Source organism: Apium graveolens, chromosome 8 (genome assembly GCF_009905375.1).
Source record: "Apium graveolens cultivar Ventura chromosome 8, ASM990537v1, whole genome shotgun sequence".
Lineage (NCBI taxonomy): Eukaryota > Viridiplantae > Streptophyta > Magnoliopsida > Apiales > Apiaceae > Apium > Apium graveolens.
In genome coordinates this window covers 189516716-189540560 of record NC_133654.1, presented here as the reverse complement: position 1 = coordinate 189540560, position 23845 = coordinate 189516716, and the positions used below count along the sequence as shown (strand labels likewise).

General features: G+C 34.7%; 2 protein-coding genes across 2 annotated transcripts; one reads left to right on the top strand and one right to left on the bottom strand.

Moving 5' to 3' along the window:
- Positions 1-2635: 2635 nt before the first annotated feature.
- LOC141680218 (uncharacterized) lies at positions 2636-3664 on the top strand. Its single transcript, XM_074486506.1, has one exon. It carries the CDS (start codon positions 2636-2638, stop codon positions 3662-3664), a length of 1029 nt encoding a protein of 342 aa, XP_074342607.1.
- A 5060-nt stretch (positions 3665-8724) lies between these two features.
- Positions 8725-12020, bottom strand: LOC141678084 (mitochondrial outer membrane protein porin of 36 kDa-like). Its single transcript, XM_074484311.1, has 6 exons — positions 11893-12020; positions 11726-11793; positions 11065-11175; positions 10322-10408; positions 9957-10165; positions 8725-9316 (listed from the first exon to the last, which is right to left on the bottom strand). The coding sequence occupies exons 1-6, from the start codon at positions 11939-11941 to the stop codon at positions 9010-9012; spliced, it is 831 nt and encodes a 276-aa protein (XP_074340412.1). The 5' UTR covers positions 11942-12020; the 3' UTR covers positions 8725-9009.
- Between the last annotated feature and the right edge of the window lie 11825 nt (positions 12021-23845).

The window sequence follows — 23845 nt, the reverse complement described above, 5'->3', positions numbered from 1 at the left end:
TAATTCTGAATTTCAATATTTAGTTTTGGGATTGTATTTTAAGGTGTTACTAATGTAAATATGTGTTCTTTTAAAAAATACAATTAAAATTATATAACCATTGTTATGAAAGGAAGAAAGCAATAAAATATTATATTCAGTAAACAGAAGAACATATTTAAATTTTCTTTTCTCAATTAGTACAAAAATAAAATTATAGAAAATTTTATGGTTTAATATAATGACGAATTATACTGACCCAACAAATTTGTGTCACAAAAAGTATTAAATTGAAATAACTAAACAAATTAAAACTTTGATAATAATCAACCCACTTATGGAAAATTTTACCAGCTTTCCACGCTTATACTTCAATTAGGACAAACAAAACTTGTGACTCTTGTATATCCATTTTGGTTAACTAGTTTAGTTTCCGGTTAAAATCCGATGTGAGCAAAGAATCGCAATGAAGAAAAATGATAATCCTTATTATATATATACTAGCCTAAAACGTTTTATAAAAATATTATTTTTTAGTTTTTTATAATATTTTATTAAATATTTTTTTTAAAGAATAAATATGTCTGAATAAGTATAGTCGAATATATTTATTTATTATATTATAGTGACTAATTTTGATATATGTTATGCGTTATATATAAATCAAACTAATTATTGTTTTAGTTTAAGACCAATTATACTGACCAAATCAAATCAATTATTTGCAGTTTTGATTTAATTTGTTTAAACTCGAATATATGTTATAATTTCTTTTAGCCCGAAAAAGTATAAATTATTTAGTTTTAGTTGAGCTAAATATTTTTTGATTTTAATTTTATTTTATCGTTGAATAATTGTAAAATAAATTTATGGGTAATTTATGGCCTACACCATAAATAGATTGCCCTTTATAATAGATTAAATTTAGAGCATACACCACCTATAATAGATTGCCTTTTCGGATAACTTAACAAAATCTTTAAGTAAAACAATAATTAAATAAAATAAACAATTAAGTAGTTGAAAAATGTAATTTATTAGTTATTAGTGGTTATAATATTATTTTTCTATTTTATTAAATAAGTTTGTCCGTGATATTTAGAGAAGTTGTTTTAGTTGAGAGAATTAAAAAAGGTAACATGTTATAGTTGAAATTTTTTTATATTTATTTTTCTATTATAATTCGATTACTAAGGCTAATAAAACTTTTAAGTAAAAAAGAGTAATTCAGTAAATTCAGCGTGTACTAAAAAACAGGTACCGTACCAAAATTTTCAATGTTTCATCTTTTATATTGTAGTAATAGATTGAACACATTCGCATCTCTACGTTAAAGACAACTTAGTACGTGGAGGTTACATTTGTTAATGTACATTAAATTAGTCTTGATTGTTAAGCTGTTAAATTTAATTAAAGTCGTCATACAGACTTTGGAATATTATATAGAAACATATATGTTTTGTTTGAGTGAAAAAAATTAATTTAATATTACTCATGAATAATACTAAATAACTTAACTAACAAAACCATCTTACCTCAAATTTTTTATTTTCCCAATATTTTATTATTGAACTTCCTTTCAATAGGATAAAGCAAAATTTTGCATGAACACGACAACCCTCTTTGAATTATTTATTCACGTAGATGGACATGGACTTGGCAGGACATTCTAACTCAAGTTTTTAACTTTAAAGTAATAAAACCAATATTACATTAAATTTACATAGCACTTAATTTTTTTAATATTAACCATTGCTCATTATCTATAATAAATTTTTTAAAGTGATTCAAAATTATATAATAAAATCTAAACCGTGGAAAAAAATGAAAAATAATTTGTCAATAAGGAAACCATGTTATAATAATGATTGTCAAATCTTATTAAGGAAGACTCGCGATACTTACTAAAGAAGACTCGCACAACTTCTCAGAGAAGAAACTTAGTAAAGAAGAATTTTGATTAAAATCCTATCTTATCTTTTCATAGCACGTGCAATCCTATCTAATTCTTTCGTAGCACGTGCAATCCTATCTTATCTTTTCGTAGCACGTGCAATCCTATCTTATATTTTCGTCGCACGTATAATCCTATCTTATCTTTTCGAAATACGTGTAATCTTATCCTATCGTTCTGTAAGTATAAATAGGACCTTCAGTTATTGAAATCAGACACACTGAAAAATATATTGAACAACAATTCTCTCTCTTCAATTTATACTTTCTCTATGTGTATTTATTAAGTCATACATTATCCAGTAATTCAAGATTTACAATACGTTATTCATAATATTTACAACACATTATTCACAATACGTTATCAGCACGAGTCTCTGTCAAATGAAACTTTATTCTCGAAAGAGTTACGACTTATTCTGACCCACGAGTCCCTATCAACTAAAACTATTTCATAAAAGATGTACGTTTTCTTTATCTTATTTTATTCTAAATATTATTACATATTTATGTTACTAATTGAAATCTATAAAGATGGCTCTGCCGTCAAGTAATACTACTATAAAGATGGCGCTGCCGTCAAGTAATAATCAAAAGTTTTCTGGCCGGCTATGCCGCCGTAACTTTTGCATAAAGTTATTATTTCAACTTGCCTGTTTAAATATTATGTGATATATTATATCTTATTTAAAATCTATTCAGAATGGCGAATCTTGCAAAATTAGAGTTTGTTACCTTGGATGTTTCGGGGAATAATTATTTGTCATGGGTCCTTGATTCGGAATTACACCTTAGTGCTAATGGCCTAAAAGATACTATTGACCCGGAAAAAATCCCAACTGTTGAACAAAATACAAAAGCGATTATCTTTCTTAGGTATCACATCCACGAAGATCTAAAATCTGAATACCTCACTATCAAAAATCCACTCAGCCTTTGGAATAATCTCAAGGATAGATTTGATCACCAGAAACTTGTTCACTTGCCATCTTCCCGATATGACTGGATTAATTTGAGGTTACAAGATTTCAAATCTGTAGCTGAATATAATTCTGCTCTTTTCAAGATAAGCTCAAAATTAATTTTATGTGGTGAAAATATTACTGATGCTGAAATAATTGAAAAGACCCTCCCAACCTTTCATCCCAACACTATGATCCTGGCTCAACAATATAGGGAGCGTAATTTTCAGAAATATGGCGAGCTGATATCTCTCCTTCTTGTGGCTGAAATGAATAATGAGTTGCTACTGAAAAATCATCAGATACGTCCCACGGGCTCTGCCCAATTACCTGAAGTACATAACACATCATTCCTGAAGAATGAACGTGAAAAAGGGCATAGAGGAGGACGGGGTTATGGACGAAACCGTGGACGTGGAAATTTCCGTGGTCAATTTTACAATCAATATCATTCTGGCCACCTGAAGTGGCAACGTGATGGTTATAACTCTGGCCACCAGAAATGGCAACGTGAAGTGCCAAATAAAAGAAAGGCACCCCAAGAAGGAGAGAACCGAGGCATCTGTCATAGGTGCGGATCTGAGGGGCACTGGCAACGTACTTGTCGCACACCCAAACATCTTGTTGATCTCTATGAGTCATCCAAAAGGAATAATGTAAAGAGAATAGAAACCAACTTCGCTAATTATAATCTAGTTAATGAACCAGTCAATAAGGCCTCAAATGAAATAGACATTCGTGTTAATCTTTATTATGATTTAGACGACTAGACTTCATATGTATTGTCTTGCTTTACTTATTTCCTTTGTGTTTTACTTATTTCCATTATGTACTCATTTTATGTACTTGTTTCATGTTGTTCTATGTACTTGGTATGTTTTTTTTAATAAAGATGTTTTTCGTTTATATATGTATAGAGATGGAAGATATATGCATTGTTGACTGCGCAACCACATACACTATTTTACAGAGTCAGAAATACTTCTCACGGTTGACTAAAACTAACTCACATGTCTGGACGGTATCGGATACATCAAATATAATAGAAGGTTTCGGGAAAACTAGTTTTCTTCTACCAAATAAGACACACATACACATACAAAAGGCTCTATACTCTAGCAAGTCAACTATAAACCTACTGAGTTTTAAAGATATCCGTCTTAATGGGTTTCACGTTGAAACTACTAATGAGAATGAAAAAGAATACCTTCTCATCACCTCAAAAATCGTTGACAATAATAGGGTCCTAGAAAAATTCCACTCGGTTTCTTCAGGATTATATGTTACGAGTATACGAGTTCTTGAATCTCATAGTGTCAACATCCTCAAAGTCATAGAGCCAAAACTACTTTCCCTTTGGCATGAAAGACTCGGTCATCCAGGAGTATCTATGATGCGTCGTATCGTTAAAAATTCTGTGGGACATCCTCTTAAAACTCAAAAGATAATATTCCAAGATGAGCTTCATTGTTCGGCATGTTTCTTAGGAAAACTGATTGTCCGACCATCCTCAGTTAAGCTTCAAACCGAGTCCCCAAAATTCTTAGAAAGAATTCAAGGTGACATTTGTGGTCCTATTCAACCATCTTCTGGCCCATTTAGGTACTTTATGGTTTTAATTGATGCGTTAACTCGGTGGTCTCATGTATGTCTACTTACAACCCGAAATACAGCCTTTGCCAAATTACTTGCCCAAATAATTAAACTCCAATCTCAATTTCCTGACCATCCCATTAAATCAATCTGACTAGATAATGCTGCTGAATTTACATCTGCAACTTTTAATGATTATTGTATGTCAGTAGGAATCTCAATCGAACACCCGGTAGCTCATGTACATACACAAAATGGTTTAGCAGAATCCTTAATTAAAAGACTTCAACTTATTGCCCGTCTCTTACTCCTAAGAGCAAAGTTACCTATATCTATTTGGGGTCATGCAATACTTCATACTGCAAATATAATTAGAATAACGCCTTCTGCTTACCACAAACAATCCCCTCAAGAATTAGTTCTTGGTCAAGTACCTAATATATCTCATTTAAAAGTATTTGGTTGTGCTGTGTATGTTCCTATATCACCACCACAAAGAAATAAAATGGGACCTCAAAGAAGAATTGGTATATATGTTGGTTTTGATTCTTCGTCTATTATAAGGTATCTGGAACCATTAACTGGTGATGTTTTTACTACTCGCTGTGCTGATTGTCATTTTGATGAATCCATGTTCCCTAAATTAGGGGGAGATAATGATTTGCATAAATTAAATTCCGAAATATCATGGAATGTATCAGGATTAAATTCTATTGATTCACGTACTAATCAATGTGAATATGAAGTTCAAAGAATTATTTATATGCAAAATATTGCTAATCAAATGCCGGATACCTTTAGTGACTCTAGACATATTATAAGATCACATATACCTGCTGTTAATGCTCCGGCACGAGTTGAAATCCCTACTAAGAAATCAATTCCTGAAGAATTGATTGGTTATTCAAAGCCACGCCAGACGCGTGGTAGACCTACTGGTGCAAAAGATATTGTACCACAAAAACGGAAATTGATTGAAATTTCCCCAGAAGTGGCAAAAGTTTCAGAAAATACCCCAGAAGTGGTATTGCCTCCTGAAGAGGTTCAAGCCCCTGAAGTGGCTGTAACAAAACTCCCAGATGTGGGACTGCCTCCAGAAGAGAATGTTGCCCCAGAAGTGGCACATGCCCCAGAAGTGGAAAATGCTTCCACAGAAGCAAATGTACCTGAAAGTTATGAGATCTCAATGAATTATGTCCATAACGCGAAATTACTGGATCGTGGGAGTATTGAGGTTGATGATGTATATGCTTTTTTCGTGACATCTGATATTATTATGAACTCCGATCCTGAACCACAAAGTATGGAAGAGTGTCGACACCGAGATGATTGGCCAAAATGGAAAATTGCGATTTAAGAAGAATTGCAATCCTTGCGCAAGAGAAAAGTATTTGGACCTGCAGTCCAAACACCAGCTGGTGTAGTCCCTGTCGGGAATAGATGGGTGTTTGTACGAAAACAAAATGAGAGAAATAAAATTGTGAGATATAAGGCCCGACTAGTAGCCCAGGGATTCTCTCAAAGACCTGGTTTTGATTACCAGGAAACATACTCTCCTGTGATGGATGAAGTTACTTTTCGTTTTCTAATGGGTATGGCTTGTATGGAAAAACTGGAAATACGTTTGATGGACGTTGTGACATCATACCTATATAGATCACTTGATAGTGATATTTATATGAAAATCCCTGAAGGGTTAAATATTGAGGACACTAAGCCTCGACATTTATATTCAGTTAAATTACAAAGATCATTGTATGGTTTGAAACAATCTGGTCGTATGTGGTACAACAGGCTTAGTGAATACCTATTGAATCATGGATATGTTAATAATCAAGTGTGTCCTTGCATTTTTATTAAACGATCATCAACTTTTTTTGATATTATTGTTGTATATGTGGATATTATTGTATATTATCGGTACTGCTGAAGATATTACTAATGCTGCTAACTATTTGAAAAATGAGTTTGAAATGAAAGATATTGGAAGGACAAGATTTTGTTTAGGTATACAGGTGGAGCACTTATCTTCAGGAATATTTGTTCATCAATCAAACTATACTGAAAAGATTCTTGATCGGTTCTACATGGACAAAACTCATCCACTAACCAGACCAATGGTTGTTCGATCACTCGAGGTTAAAAAAGATCCTTTCCGTCCTAGAAAACAAGATGAAGAGACTCTTGGACCTGAAGTTCCATATCTCAGTGCAATTAGCGCTCTCATGTATCTTGCAAATAATACACGACCTGATACTGCATTTGCAGTGAACCTGTTGGCTAGATTTAGTTCTGACCCTACTAAAAGGCATTGGGATGGAATCAAACATATATTCAGATATCTTCGAGGGACAATCGATCTTGGACTATTCTTCCCAAACAATTCAAGATCACGAATAGTTGGATATGCAGATGCGGGATACATGTCAAATCCTCACTTTGGGCGATCACAAACAGGTTACCTATTTACATATTGTGATACTGCTATCTCTTGGAAGTCTACAAAACACACTATGGCTGCAACTTCATCAAAATATGCAGAGTTACTAGCAATTCATGAAGCAAGCAGAGAATATACTTGGATAAGGTCGGCCATTCAACATATTCGAGAATCATGTGGATTATTAAGTATTTCAGACAGTCCTACAGTTTTATTCGAGGATAACTCGGCCTGCATCAAACAACTTAAGGAAGGATATATTAAAGGGGACCGAACAAAACACATATTGCCAAAATTCTTCCACACTCATGAACTTCAAGAAAATGGTGATATTGATGTCCAACAAGTCCGCTCATGCGATAATCTGGCAGATATACTTACAAAGTCACTACCTACATCAACATTTGAGAAGCTGAAAAATAATATGGGTATACGGAGGTTAAAAAGTTTGCTACATCAAAATGTCAAAATGTGAGACATTTTATTCAGGGGGAGACTGTACTCTTTTCCCTTCGTCAAGGTTTTTATCCTACTGGGTTTTTCCTTGCAAGGTTTTAACGAGGCAGTCAATCTTTGCAATAATTCACATTTGACAATTAAGGGGGAGTTTTATAATAATGATTGTCAAATCTTACTAAGGAATACTCGCGATACTTACTAAAGAAGACTCGCACAACTTCTCAGAGAGAAACTTAGTAAGCAAAATTTTTGATTAAAATTCTATCTTATCCTTTCATAGCACGTACAATCCTATCTTATCATTTCATAGCACATGCAATTCTATCTTATCTTTTCGTAGCACGTACAATCCTATCCGATCTTTTCGTAATAAGTGTAATCTTATCATATCTTTTTGTAAGTATAAATAGGATCTTCAGTTATTGAAATCAGACACACTGAAAAACATATTGAACAATAATTCTCTCTCTTCAATTTCTACTCTCTCGATGTGTATTTATTAAGTCATACATTATGCAATAATTCGAGATTTACAACACGTTATTCACAATATTTACAATACGTTATTCGCAATGATTTACAAATAATAACAAAATAACCTAAATAAACTGCTAAGGCCAGCGGGGTCAATGACTAGTTCAATATACTCGATGTATGTATCAACTGAGGTAGTATGTTAAACCGAGCACAAACGTTCAGATTCGTGACGATCATCATAACGTTTGATAAGAGCAAATTTGAAGATACCCCAAGACATGTCTGGAGTAGTCTGGCGAAGCCATCGAATCCAGTGTAAGGCGGAACCATTTATTCCCATAAGAGCCACGGGAACTTTTTTCGCTTCCGGAGTTTGCTGAAAGCTGAAAGTATTGTTCTGCTGGAGCCAACCAGCCAATTAGATCCTCCCCGTTGAAAATAGGTAGCTCTAGTCGGCGATGAAAATAAGCAGTAGGAGAAGCAACAGTCGCAGTATCAATCTGAAGTGGCACACTGGTATTAGGACTAGCTGTGACATGATGGATGATGATTTAGAAGGGTGCACACCTCAGTAATGGATGATTTTTTTTTTTAAGGTCTGGTTGAATGGTTGATTGGTAATGATGAAATCTTATCTTTTAAGGCCGACACTGTCTTCTCTAACTCGATGTAGAAATTAGAAGTGGTGAGGCAGGTCAGACCAATTGTTAGAGTGAAGACAGTAAAAGAAGAACACTTAACAAAGAAGCAGAGCCCTTGGCCCAAACTGATACAATAAACTCACTTCCGATCTCCAATAAACTGATAAAATAAGTGTTACCTTCTTGATTTGCTAATAACAGAGTATGTTCTATAGTTTCATAATTCATATAGAGTTAAGGTGGTCTGCTACTCAACAACCTTGAAACCTGTAGAAGAATTGTCTGATGACTGTATCAAGGAATGATCAATCTGGATTCTGTCGACAACCGTAATTCATCATTAACATCCAATTACAAAGGTACTTACTTGGAAACACAATGGCCGGCAAATTAACAAAACAAAGAGTTCTCATAGCAAATGAGTTATCCTGTACTATTAAAACCGTTTTAGCTACTTATTTCTCTGCACCATACAAATCTTAAGGTGACACTTTGTGACTGATTTTCATGGCATGAGGATTAGACAAAGTCCTACTTTAGCACTTTTCTCGATAGCCAGAGCGTCCACTTCACCGGAGATTGTGACAATGGCCTTCTGTTGCCATATATGCTGGATTGCAGCACTTGCCTTCCCATAGTTGTTCACTTTGGCCTTGACGTTGGTAAGTGGATCTAATGCATGTTGTATGCCAATGGTGAGAGTATTTTCATTGCTTGAGAAGCAATGGCTGAACTCTGCCCCTACAGCTGTGTTGGTCAATGGGCTTACTGTGTGGAAGTAGGAACCGGTGAGAGTGTCCCCTCTGTCGTTCCTGCAATATTCAGAAAAAACAAACTACTTGATCATTCAGTAGGAAGACCATTTACACCATCCCTAGTGTTGCAGAACTACATTTCTATTTGTTAAAAGCTCATCCCTATGCTAGAATATAAGTGGGATTTGATGCGAGTGGAAATAAAGTTATCGGGTAAGGATTTAGCAAAAAAAAGTTACGGGGTAAGGAAACAATACTGTAGTGCCTGCAATTGTACTCTGGACTCACTACTCAGTGATTGCAGGGCCATTTTGCTTGCTTATTATCAAACTGTACTGGATCCTCCTAAGCTACCAAAATTAAATTTTATATGCAATATCCAAAGAGCGAAGCTAATATTAAGTAAAAAAGGAACATGTTACTTGAGAGTTCTGTCAGTATAATGCCTCAAGTGTTCTTACGTTTTCCTGCCATACTAGAATTCTTATTCTCTAGGCTTTAAACTTGGAAGCTTCATAAAAAAAAAAAGAAAAAGTAAACTAAGCCTTCAGCTTCGTGGACAGGGCCTGTTTGGTACTTCACTTGCTAGCTAGTGATGTTTCTGCCCCTATAACTGAAGGGGCTTATGCACTTCACTCACTGTCTACTAGACCGCTAGGCAAGCAGGCAAATCCTTATTAGACATTTATGTACTTACAGTGACAAAGAAGCAATTAGGTCGGAAGAGGAGAAATTTAATCCAGCATTGCATTTAATAAATTTTCTTGTGGCAGTGTCAAATGAAATATCAGTTCCAAGTGCAAGTTTGTCATTCCCGGCTACACCAGAAAAACTGATAACTGGAACAGCTTTTAGGCCAATGCTGGTGCTTATTCCAGCATTCTCATGAAAATACTGGAATTCCACCTGTTACAAAACCTTCTGAAGTCAGATCTTAGAATCTAAAAGATGTCAAACGTGCAGACTAGAAGATGTGCTCCGAAACAAAAAAATGTATTCACTAATTTCGATGGAGCATTATTTCTAAATTCTAATGGATTGGTCACGGAACAAATATTATACCTTTCCAGAACTTTGATCAGGAACTGCAAAAGTGAATATTGACTTCATTCCAGGAGCAGGTTCATCAATTGTAATAGTTGTCAACACCTGCAGATTAAAATACATTATCAGTAAAACAGTCATTCACATGTGCGGTTGAGCTTCTTGTCTTAAGAATGAATGAAGGAACATTTGGATTCTGCTCGATAAATTAGCTATATTCTATTCAATCATATAACATTTTCAACATTAAGTAGCTGAAAAGATTAGAAGCACGACTAGTATCTTTCCTTATCCTTTTAAGGTTTAAACATGCAGAAATCGAACTCAAGAGTCAAGACCAATGCATGCATACATCACACTTATATAAATTCAATTCAATCCAATCAAACCCTCCTCTTGACACCTTGAAGTTTGAAGTGAGGGCAACTTAACATGGTATGTGTGATGGTTAGGGGGAGGTCACGGGTATGAGCCTTCACACGCCTAGTAGTTTTTATAAGTTGGTTCAGGCATAGTTTATGAGTTCGATCCTTTCCAACCTGTTAAAGTGATTCGTTTGTTTGTCTATGGGCTTGTCCACTCATTCAAGTGAGGTATTATTACTTAATTGTATGTGATTCATATATTCAGTACCACCCAGACTTTACTATCAGGTGAGAAACCATTGATCAAACATAGGGAGTCAAGAAAGTAAAGCTTGAGCAAGACATAAAAAGAGTTTTAACATGTTGCAGGAAATGTAATTAAACTCCGTAACTTACATTGGAGGCAGTGTCAACTTTGAGATGAGTTAGAACGTTTTTACTCTTTATCTGGGTACTCAAGTCTGCCAGAAGTATGTCACCCATTTTTAATGCTGTTGGAGTGATTACCTGAAACATGGATGCGGTGACACAATGTTTACAACTGAGCAAAGCAAACAACTGAATGTCTTCCACACCCGAGCTCCACAAATATTAGCAGAACGGCATAAGACACAATTCAGTCATGCTGACTTACAACTCAATAAGACACAATTCAATCAAATTTCACAAGTGCAAGTCAAATTTAATTATTCCCTCAAGTACGCCTAACCATAAAAAGAACGATAACCTTTCTACTAAACACAACACGGATTATTCTCCTCACTTCTGTGGACACTGCATCGTAATTAAACAAATTAATGTCAACCACTTGATGAGGATAAGAATCCAGAGTCCAGACTAATTAAAGTTTCAAAAATTAAGCTAATTAATTAGTGTACATACCCTTAATATACACTTGCTATCAATACAGATAGATGAAATGATAGCCAGTACAGAACTAAATCATATATAACAGCTCTAATATTCGAAATAAAATCTTAATGGAATTTGATTATTGAACATCAATATTTCAACCTAATCAATCTATACAAAATAATGAGATATAGAGGATGCTAACCATTCCATTGAGAGTGCTGGTAGTGAGAGCGAACATATGATCGGTCTGGTAATCCTTATACAGAAGATCTGAATTGTCACAATCCACACAACATAATTATAACAATAACAACCCATGCATGTACACATGCAAATGTACATTCATATAAGGTTTGGATCAAGAATTACCTCTAACATTCTTGCCGATATCAGAGTAGAGACCTGGCCCTTTTGCCATCTCGTCGTCCTCGTCTTCTTGTGTCCTCTTCTAGCTAGTGCAAGTACAGACTGAAAATGAACCAAAACAGAAATGTGATCTGACACATTTTTAAGATCCGTTGTTGTAGTTTATAGTCAGTATTGAATTTTGCATATTTCAATGTAATTTTAAATTTATTTAATTCAAACCGGTTCTAAAATTAAATCATACCAAACTTTAAAATTTTAAAATGTGCATATTTACTCATCAAAATAAAAGAATGTGCATTCTTTAGCACTTGTATGCTCATATATTTACTTATTATTTATAGCACGTTTATTAGTTTTATTACATTACTAATTAAAAACAATTATACAGTATGAAGTTGCTACTACTAATCAAGCAGGATTTGTTAATTTCCATTTAAAAATAACGGGCTCGTACTCTTTAATAATGATAAACCCCCTGCATACAAAAAAATTTTATCCATCTAAATGAGTCAATTTTATATTTTTTAATGTTTAGAATGTGCCGGTAGCAAAAATCCTTTGAATAATGTCCAAAATTTGTAGAAACTCAATGGTGAATATTTCACTGCTCGGTAGAATTTTTGTTTGGTTCTTTGTTAACTTTTTTGCACTTTTATATGTATATATATATATTGTTTTGCACTTATAAAATGAAAAGACAAAAATAATTATCACATATATTAGCAATATATATCCGGAACATGGTCAACAAGAAAGACAAAATGATTATCACCTATATTATCAATACAGTATTTATCCAGAAAATGCGTTAGAACTAATGACTCATTCATCGTATAAAAATATTACGAACGGCTATGATTAAATATTGTATCCCGACATTAGTTCTAACGCATTTTCTGATGAAATACGGGTGAAGGCAATTCATATAGTAATGTGTTGTGCAAAATGTGTAATGTGAAATATGAAAATTTGTAAAATATTTACAACTTGATATATCTCGAGGCAATCATACAACTCCCTTGTCGTGTACTGTTGCTGAGGGTGTGGATCCGACTTCCCTATTCGCATACGTGATACATATGCATACCACGCCATGTAATCAGCCTCAGGAGCAATGTCAACTGAGTCATCAACACGTCCATCTAAATCTGAACAAAACCTGGCCCATCTGCCAATATCAATGAACCACCGAACAAGCCAATCCTCTCCTACAAACGTGGTCTTTTTAGGCCCCTATAACCAGCCGTGTTCACTGGCGCTCATGGAATCTGGGGACTAGCACCAAACTATCTGCTCACCCTGTCCGAATGCTACCACTCAACCACATCATATCATATGAGGGGAAATGGACCACACTCAGCTACCTGTGCTTGTATCATCTCACAGTCCATAACCTGCTCGAATCTAGCATATGGCCTTCAAACTACCTCATCACCAACAACACCATCAAACTCACCCCTATAAAATGGTAAACTGTGGTGAGGACCTGCCTTCCTGTGCTTCTTTATAATATCCTGATGAGTAGAATAGGCTCATCCTTCAGCAACCGGATAATCCTCCTGGTCGGGGACCCGTACAGTCACGCCAATGCGAGGAAATCTCTCATAAGGCCAAAGCTATAACAACCACGCACAACAAGCAATGGTCTTACTACCCTTCTTCGCAGCATTCTCCAATCCCCTGTATAAGTGAGCTAACACAGCTGCATCCCAACCATAGTAAGGAATCTTCCGCATATTAATCAGAGGGTGGATGTACCGGATATGAACAAAAGACATGTTATTCATATGGAAGAGGATACAACCCATCACGAATAGCAAATACGTCTTCGTATGTACAACTGTGGCCAACATATTATTCTTCTCGAGCTTCTCTCTATCATATCTATTAAATAAACAAGATAGCTTAATATTATTCTGATACAAAGCCTCTTCCACATCCTCCTCGGTCAAAGGCTCAAACCAATTATTAACAAAATACTGAGCCTTGTTCTCTATCACCCCACATGTCAATGCATCCCCCTGAACGGGCAACCCTAGAATGAAGCCCACATCCTCCAAAATAACAATCATCTCCCCATGTCTCATAAAGAAAGTGTTGGTCTCTGGTCTCCAACGCTCTACCAAAGCGGATATCAACTTAGTATCAGTATCAGCAGCCAAGACAACATGAGGGTCTGCAAATATCTCAAATCCAAGCATGTGTAACAAATCCCTCTATGGTCTTCTTAACTTCCAATCCTTCAACGACTTATTTCTGGAATAACTATCCAACTCCTCTCTCCTTACACCGTCCCAAATATCCTCAGTAACGTGATATCGATTATCCCAAATAATATTATGCACATTCGGACCCGGCAACATATTTCCGAAATGATCAAAATTAGCAATACCTGAAAATGTTGTAAACAAAATTCAATCACCACGTATTCAACATTAAACAAGAATTAAATAATAATAATAATTTCCATCAAAATATATTTCGCTATGTTAAAATTTTTTATTTGTAATTAAATATCATTATATCAAATTAAATTTTAATTACCAAAAATACAATTTATCGCAACTTTAATATTGCCTCATTCATACGTGTAATTACAAGATTAAAAAATATCATTCTCAAACACATAATAAAACCCAAATTCGGAACCCTAAAATCACCAAAATTCTAAACCCTAATTTTCAATTTACACATATTATCGAACTAGGAATCAAACAAATACAAATATGCATATATTCATGAACTAAGACGCGTATTATCGAACTTAACCGGAACTAATCAAACAAAACTATACTAGATTTATGAAAATAATCCAACAAAATAATAAAGATCCAAACCGATAAGGAAAAAAAATTTAAATCGAGTACGCACCCGTAATTAGGAAGGAAGAGTTGATAATTGGAAGGGGTTGGAATTGTTCTCCTCTCTTCTCTTCTCTTTGCTCTCGGTCTCTCTGCTGTGTTTTATGTATTTTATGTGTATAATGTGTGCTGTTGTTGTGGTTAGAACTGAAAAAAAACATATACCAACTGTGGACATTATTCACGGTTCGTGTACATGGGGTAAAATAATAATTAGCCCATACCACGGACAATGTCAGCGGTCCCTAAGCATTTTTGTTTTAATTCTAGCCATTTGTAGCTTCATCCAACAGTCAAAACATCGTTTGTTATAAACGTAGTCTGTGTCTCAGCTCATCATGTGTCTCAGCCCCCCATACTATTGACTTATCTAGTAGACCTGCGAAGCTTGTATCCCGCATGATGAAATAAGAAAAGTAGAATATCACGAAGAATTTGAGCATGAAAAGAAGAATGAGATATATTCAGATTAGAGATGGGGCCGAGGATCCCGGGTGGTCTTAGTGTTCAGGGCTATCATGTCCATGCGTCAATGATGCAGAGCCTTGCTCCAGGAATATGGGTTGATAATAGGATCATATACACTTATATGGTATTTTTTGTTACTCGTTGCTAATACATTTAAATTGTTGCATACATTTTACTTGTTGCTAAATTCATACATTTAACTCATTTATTTTTAGGGATTCACACTGCAGGTATATGGGAGAGGAAACTCGTTTATTAGTTCATGGATCCCTACTTCATGGTACTTGGGAAAGGACATGTGAAGAAAATCAAAAGAGCATCTAGCATCGGTGAAGATATATTGAAGAGGGCATTGAATAAAGCATTATGTAGTTTTACTGGTTTTGTCGTTGCTAATGTTGGGCCTTCTATTCTCGATTTGGACTACATATTCCTCCTATGTTATGTTGCAGATGTGCATTGGGTTTGTTCATGTTAAATACTAGAGAATTTAAATGGCATATCATGGATTCATTGAATGATGAACCGTCATACATCCATTCGAGGGACGTGACCCTCCTTCAGCCGAGGCCATATCTCTACCGTCTAGACCAAAGCAACGAAACTGCAATGATTGCGGTGTTTATGTGATGAAATTCATGGACTATTTCACACAAGGATATGACTTAGTCTTGGTAGAGAATTGGTCACAAGAGGAGGTGGACACCTTTAGGTACTGGATAGCGAGGGAGCTTCAACTTGAGAAGGCAAGGGGGATTTCCGGAATTCGTATGTGCAAACGTCATGAATCTTGTAGTAGTTAGCTTTATTTCCTAATATTTTAATTTAATTTATGTAGTTGAATTTTAAAGTCGGATTATGTAGTTGGATTTTATTTTGGTTTATGTAGTCAGATTACGTAGTTGGATTTTATAGTGGTTTATGTATTCGGATTACGTAGTTGAATTTTAATTTGGTTTATGTAGTCGGATTACGTAGTTCGATTTTATTTTGGTTTTTAATTTGGTTTTTAAAGTTGGATTATGAGTTGAAATATGTAGCTGGTTGTGAATTTGGTCTTGTAATTGCTTTAGTTGAATGAATTTGGTATTGTGATTGTAGTGGAGTTGGTATTGTGATTGTGGTTGGATGGTATTGTATGGTTGGATGGTGTTGTGATTTGGTATTGTAATTTCTAGGTTTGTGCTCAGTTTTCTGTCTACAGAAGCAAAAAAAATCCAGTACCAACCGCGGATATTGTTTGCGGTCAGTCTTGGATTTTTTTTTGCTTCTGAAGCCACAAAACAGAGTAAAAATAGAGCATAACACCAAAAAAAACCTTCTTTAACTTTTGCTTAATTTTGGAAGTTAGCCTTAAACTAACTTAAAAAATTCCTAATGAATTTCAAAGACCTTAAAATAGATTAATAAATAATCTTTAGATTTTTTTTTCAATTTTTACAATAAAATGAAAAATCCTTAAAAAGTCAATAAAGTGTCCAAATGTAAAAAAAATCAATTTTGTTCAGACCAAGATTTTAAAGTTTATAAAAATTTCTAATTTATAATTACACTTGTAATTTCTAATTTTCCTATTTTTCTAAAAATTATAAAAATTTCTAATTTATAAGTAGACTTTCAATCTTAAATTTCGTACTTGAAATCTTACGAAATATATACAATCCACTAGAATTCACTGAAAATTACGAAATACATAGAAGCGACTGAAAATTATATGATCACTAGAATTCACTGAATATTAGGGAATACATAGAAACAAATTAATATATTTGGTCCTCTAACAAAAAATACCTAGTACGTTAGAAAGACCCCTGGATAACCGGTGTTGAGCAACTCCTTGAGTAGTATCCACGAAGCATGTAATATTGTAGAGAACAAGTACGCAACAATCACAGATATATACTTGTGTAAGCTTCTATGGATAAGGGTTGGAGTCATTCCAAATGATTACGGGAATGGTACTCGAGCCATCGTAGAGACGAAATCTTGCAAAACATGTTCCGCGTTCCCTCTCTGTCCCTCATGTTAGGTGTGAAACCCAACCCTTCACAGATTCAATGCATATTTGGTCCATATTACAACCCTCACGAGGCCTCAACTTTATAATATTGGAAATCCGATCACATTTAACAAGCTTACCACCATTCCATCCGGATTTTTTCCATTTGCCATCGGGCGTGTTGTTGCCCAAATTCAAGATCGCAAGGAAGTACGGATCCGGATGAGAGTTCACCAAGTTTTTCGTTTCACTACCTCCCATCCAATTAAATGTCTCGATCTAATTTTTGGTCCTACAAGCCTCCTCATCGAGCGGGTACAAGTCTGTTTCCTCTTCCTTCACAAGAGGCGACTCATCATTGTCCACAAGGGGAATCAACTCTCCACATGCATCTTCCATCTCACTAAAGGTTGGTGAGACCCTAACTTTCTCGTCATTGTCCTCATACCATGAGTTACTTGGTTGAGAGTCCGAGAATGTGTTGTTAACTTGGGAAACCGAATCACAATTATGATCGGAGTTGTTGTCAATACTATAATCACTATCGGGGTTGTTTACACCACTATACTCACTATTCATTTAACCTATGACAATAAAACATAATTATATGACAATAAAACATAACAAAAGAAGAAGCAATGTTAAATACTAAAAATGCAAATTCATTAAAAGATTACAATATTCCGTTACAAATACTACACTATTAATTATATTGCGATTCTTGATCATTTTTAAGATCTTCTACTCTACTAGCACATTTTCTTTTATCATGACCTTCCTTTTGACAATATGTGTACTTCCTTGGAGGCTTCTCCTTTTTACCAACCAGTTCTATGGGACTTTTGAAACGAACGTCCTTTTCCTCCCTTTAGTTTGGGACACAATAGGATCAAGAATTGGTTCTTCATGAGCACTTGCATTTGGAGCATGAGAATTCCTTTCGTAAGAATTAATTCCATCTACGCTCATTCTTTCGAGAATTGGTATTTCTCGATTCATCACTCCAACGGCATAATCATACCGTTCTTTAGATGCAATGCTACTTTAACAAAAACTCATGGTTATCATTGTCATGCTATTAAATTGATCGGTTAAGGTCATCTCATGACTTTATCCAATATCCAAATCGTAAGGCAACACACCAGCTACTCTACTGGCATGCATTGTCCAACTCGAGTGTATGAAATACGGGGGAATTTTTGAAATTCATTTTTTAGTGAAGACCGCCAATGGGTGTCTACAATGTAGCCCCGAATGTTCAAATATTTTACACATACACATTCCCATCAAGCTTACTTTGTCAAATGCAACAAAATAAACATTTCTTCTCATAGGCTTGGACATGGGCCTATAACAACCATAATACGTATAGATATCCCATCTTCACAAGCTCCTCATTTTTTTTCAACAAATTATTTTGAAGACTCAACCAATTCATCTTGAAATCTTCTAAACATTTCCTTGGTGTAAATACAAGAAGCATGATACTCCAATGTGGTATGCATTTTCATGGAATGCTTAAGATTAATCGTGACATAATCTTCTCCCTTCTCCCTCATGAATTGCCTTCCCAATGCTTTTTGGGCATTTGAATTCATTCAACCCAGTTGCCGAACTCACATAATTATCAAAGAAAGAATTCATCCCCTCACTCCTCGATGTACTATTTTGAAATCCCAAAAATGTGTTTCTAGTATACGCAATAATTAACTTACGCTTCAACTCATATAACCTATTTAACCATTTATGCTTTTGCAAGTGATACTTATCCATAAATGATTCCCGTCTAGCCTCAAAATATCTTCAATGAGGGAATTATAAATACAATGGTTGAAGTCCTTCTTGAATTTCGGGAAAGCCGAATAATAATGAGCTAATTTCTCAGGGAAGTTTAGACTTATGTGCCAAGAATAAAAATAAATGGGTAGTATTCGGGAGTATATCCGCAATAGCGCTTGTCATGGTTTGATCTTAATCAATAATTATAGTCATTGGAGGCTTATTCCCCACACCTTCAAACCAAGTACGAAGAATCCACTGAAAAGTCGATGTGTGTTCATACCGCATTAGTGCAAACCCAAAAATCGCCGATTGTTAATGATGGTTCACTCCGGTAAATGGGACGAATGGTATTGAATATCTATTTATCCGATAAATGGTATTAAAAGCCATAACAGTGCCAAAATTTTGGTAGGCCATTAAACATCTCAGATCAATCCATACAAGTCACTTCAAATAATTCTCTTCATCAACTTCGGTCCTAAAAAAATATTTAGAACCACTTTCTTCATTCAACCTATGCAACAAGTCCAACCCCGCTTGGTCATCACTAATATCAAACCTTTTCTTCCTCACATATCTTATCACATTCCTAACATGTTAAACATTGAAACCAACTTTATCATTACCTCCATGAATCTTACCAATGACATTTATCACTTGACAGTTACGAACCCCCGAACCATATATAGTTCTAATCAAACTACGGGTAGCGGTGTTGACATGTCTTTCGCGTTATACCAAATTAATCTTACTAGGGAACACAAGACCGTGGTTGTGTACCAACTCAAGGCTAGTTATCTCCAAGACATTTTTTCTTTTGATAATTCACATACATCCTCACCTTGCACTCACTTTTAGGAAGAATCTCTCGACGCCGTTTATTTTTACTAATCTCGACGACATCTCTTTTTCCCGAAAGCCTACAAACATATAGGAGACCATATATCTCGTTTTCTTTATTACGATGGGTTGCTTAAATTTTAATGGCAAATTCATTTCTTAAAGCATAAGCCCTAAAAAAATGACTGGGCTCATCCAAACTTTAGAAAAATTGATTCAGATATGGAACTCCATTACCATCAATATTTTCATTAATATTTGCATCCTCTACATTATCATCTTCATCCTCGCCCTCAATATAATCATTTTCAAGCTCGTTTTCATCCTCTACATTATCATCTTCATCCTCAACATCAACCAAATCGTCATCTAAATTAATAACTTCCTCATTTTTCCCAATATTATTTACAAACTCATCATCTTCAACAAGTACAAGGGTTCTAGGTTCCTCACTAGTATTTAAATCATCAAGATGTAAAACATGATCAACACTCTTTTTTTCTAATTTTTACGTTTATGATGAAACATACGAGAAAATAAATTATTTGCCATGATAAATTAAAATTTAAGAGAAGGAATATACCTTGAACCGAGAAAGATGCTTGAATTTATTCAAAAAATGCCTCAAAATCGCCTTAAAATGTTGAACTTGGAAGTGTTATTTGAGTTTTTTGTGTGGTTGTATATGCTGAAATGAGGGCGAGGATGGGATTGTCGAGGATAAGGAAACAATCCCCAACCGCTTACATTGTTCGTAGTCCGTCTATACAAACCGCTGACATTGTCCGCGATCCCTGAGGCTTGTTATCCTGATCTCAGCCCTTGGTTGCCTCATCCAACAGTTGAAAAACAGTTTGTTGCATAAACGGTCCGTGGTAAACCGCCCCCCCCCCCAAATAAAAAGGCCTTCAATGTTCAAGCTCGGGAAAAGATTTGTTCAGACTCTCATAATATGTAAACGCGTCTTGATAGTCTCTATTGTATGAGTAGATCTTCCCCGGGAAAACGTAGTGTATGCGGTCCAGATTATATTCAGTTTTTACTAGATTATATTTAGTTATACATACGTACCCTGACAAAAGAAAAGTTGTACACAGAGTTAGTCGATCCATCGACCTAGATTTTGCAAATCCATTGACCTAGATTTAGCAAATCCAAAAACTCAATTTCTACATAAACACTTAGTTGACAAACACTTTGTTGACAATATACAGAGTATTTGTATTCTTAACATTCAAAAAATGTGTTACATATCGTAATATAACAATAATTTAAATTATTTGTAATTAATTACTTTCAAAGTATTTGATATAAATTCGAATCTGAACTGAAATTCCAAAAAAAAACCTACATATTCATTTGAATCTTTATTTTCAATATTCAAACTCGGGCTCGAACTAATCGAAACATAATGTATTGAATTTGAATCTTATGAAACCTGAATCAATCTGACTCGTTGTCATCCCTGGGCTATTGTGGTCATTGTATTAACCCCGAAAAAATCAAGCCGGACTCATAATTCGAATATAAGTAGTTCTGATTTTACTTCGCATATGATTAATTTTTTGAATTAATATTTCTTTCATTAAACTGAATTTCACTCCATAAGGTTTAATTTTATATAAGCCTAATTCATCACTCAACAAGAACCTAAGAATATACACAATTAACTAACAATACCAAATTATCAACCCTAAAAAGAAGTACCAAATTACCCGTCACAGCTTAAAATCTAAGCCCCGACGGAAAAAGTTCAGAAAAATAAAAAAAAAACTTAAATAGTTTTCACCATTCACAAGCCCAGTTCATACTTCCAATTGATTTATAAAATCTGATAGGATCTTTTGTTGGGTTCCGAAGACATAAAACGCAGCGGATAAACGTAAATAAAATAAAAATTTCGAAACCCAAAACAGGATCCATGTATAATTATGGGCAGATTATTGAGATAACGAATCATACCTTTCAAGATCTTAACTTTCACGAACTCAACGGAGATCCTAGCTATCACGCTTTGTGTCTACCTCTCGGAGAAACACCTCTATGGTATCCACACGAGCACCTTCAAGAACGTCTCACGAACTTGACTACGGAATGGATGTACTAGCCTCCTTCTTGACGATCTGAATTGCCTCTGCCTCTCTTTGCTGCTAGGGTTTTTTTCTTAAAAACGTACAAGCCTCTTTAACCTACCATTATCTATTTATAATGGCTGATTAAAAAGGCCCATAATAGCAAAGCCCAACCCTAGTAGGTATTGGATTAAATAATAAAAACAAATTTCTATTATTTAATTAATAACTAAGTCATACTTAATTATTATGGGCAAAAACATTCCTTTTAATTCGAATTTATATTATCTCAATTAAGTCTTACTTAATTATAATAAAATTCAAATAATCATCAATTAATTTAAATCTATAATTTAAATTAACTATTCCATTAAGTGCTCTATTTGTGCGACCCTATAGGCTATTATTTAATTGACAATAATTTTATTCTCTAATAAAATTATAAACAATGAGCGGTATCTAGTAATACATCATTGTTACCCAATTAAACAATAATTAAATCGTGATTAGATAAAACCTTTCGTGATTAATATTTTTCATGTAATATAATCCCTTTAACCATACATATTATAGATTAAACTCGAGGCATGTATTTAGTCATCCTCTTCAACATTTAATCCGGGTTTACTTGATCCATGAGTAGATTATCGAGACAAATCATTATTTGAGCATGACCATGTTGTTATAATCTCACTCAATCAAGAGGCCAATAATATCTCTCCTAATTATAGGAGGGTTAAATCCTTTATCTATCATTCATATTTCTCATACGACTCATGATATACCCGATGTCCACTTTTATCATCACCCGATCAAAAGTAACTTTTAATATAGTCAAAGTATATTAATCCTCGTATAGAAATAAAATGATTTCAAGTCAAAGGATTGTTACACCATTATCACTGTGAGTCTTTCTTATGACTTTATTAAACATGAAGAATCTCACTGTGGGTCTGTCCAGTACCATGTACTCTCACATGTACCTATGTATTGACTTTAGTATCCCCATACTTATAACCAATGAGATGTGGTTATCTTGTCAAACAACATACTAGTCTATCTATGTATTATTATTGTCCTATATAATAATACTCGACTAGGGACCTTTAAGAATATGATATATTATATAATCTCAAGTTCAAGTCATGTACTTAAACTATACAATTTGTATCATGATTCTAAGGACATTTATTATGCTACCAAAATATCGCAGTAATTAAGGTCATAATAAATATATTTATTGAATGATCAACTGACATAAAGATTATAAAAGAATAATGTATTGCCTCTAGGGCACCTACACTAACAATCTCCCACTTGCACTAGAGCCAATCATCCATATATCTAATACCCATGGAACTAGTGTGACCATCGTGCTTCTGCTGCGACAAGCCTTTGGTCAGTGGGTCTGCAATGTTATCATTTGTGTGCACTTTACATATGTGTATATCACCCCTTTCATTAATCTCTCGAATAAGGTGAAATCTCCTGAGTATATGTTTAGCCCGGGAGTGTGATCTAGGTTCTTTAGCCTGTGCAATGGCTCCATTATTATCACAGTATAGATCAATGGGATCTGCGATCGATGGAACCACTCCCAAATCAGAAATGAACTTTCGAATCCAAACGGCCTCCTTAGCTGCTTCACAAGCTGCAATGTACTCAGCCTCCATTGTAGAATCAGCTACTGTTTCTTGCTTTGAACTCTTCCAGCTTACAGCACCTCCGTTTAGACAAAACACAAAACCAGACTGTGATACAGTATCATCTCTGTCTGTTTGGAAACTTGCATCGGTGTAACCTTTTACAACGAGTTTCTCTTCTCCTCCATACACCAAGAATGAATCTTTAGTTCTTTTCAGGTACTTAAGAATATTCTTAACTGCCGTCCAATGACCTTCACCCGGATTAGACTGGTATCTGCTCGTCAT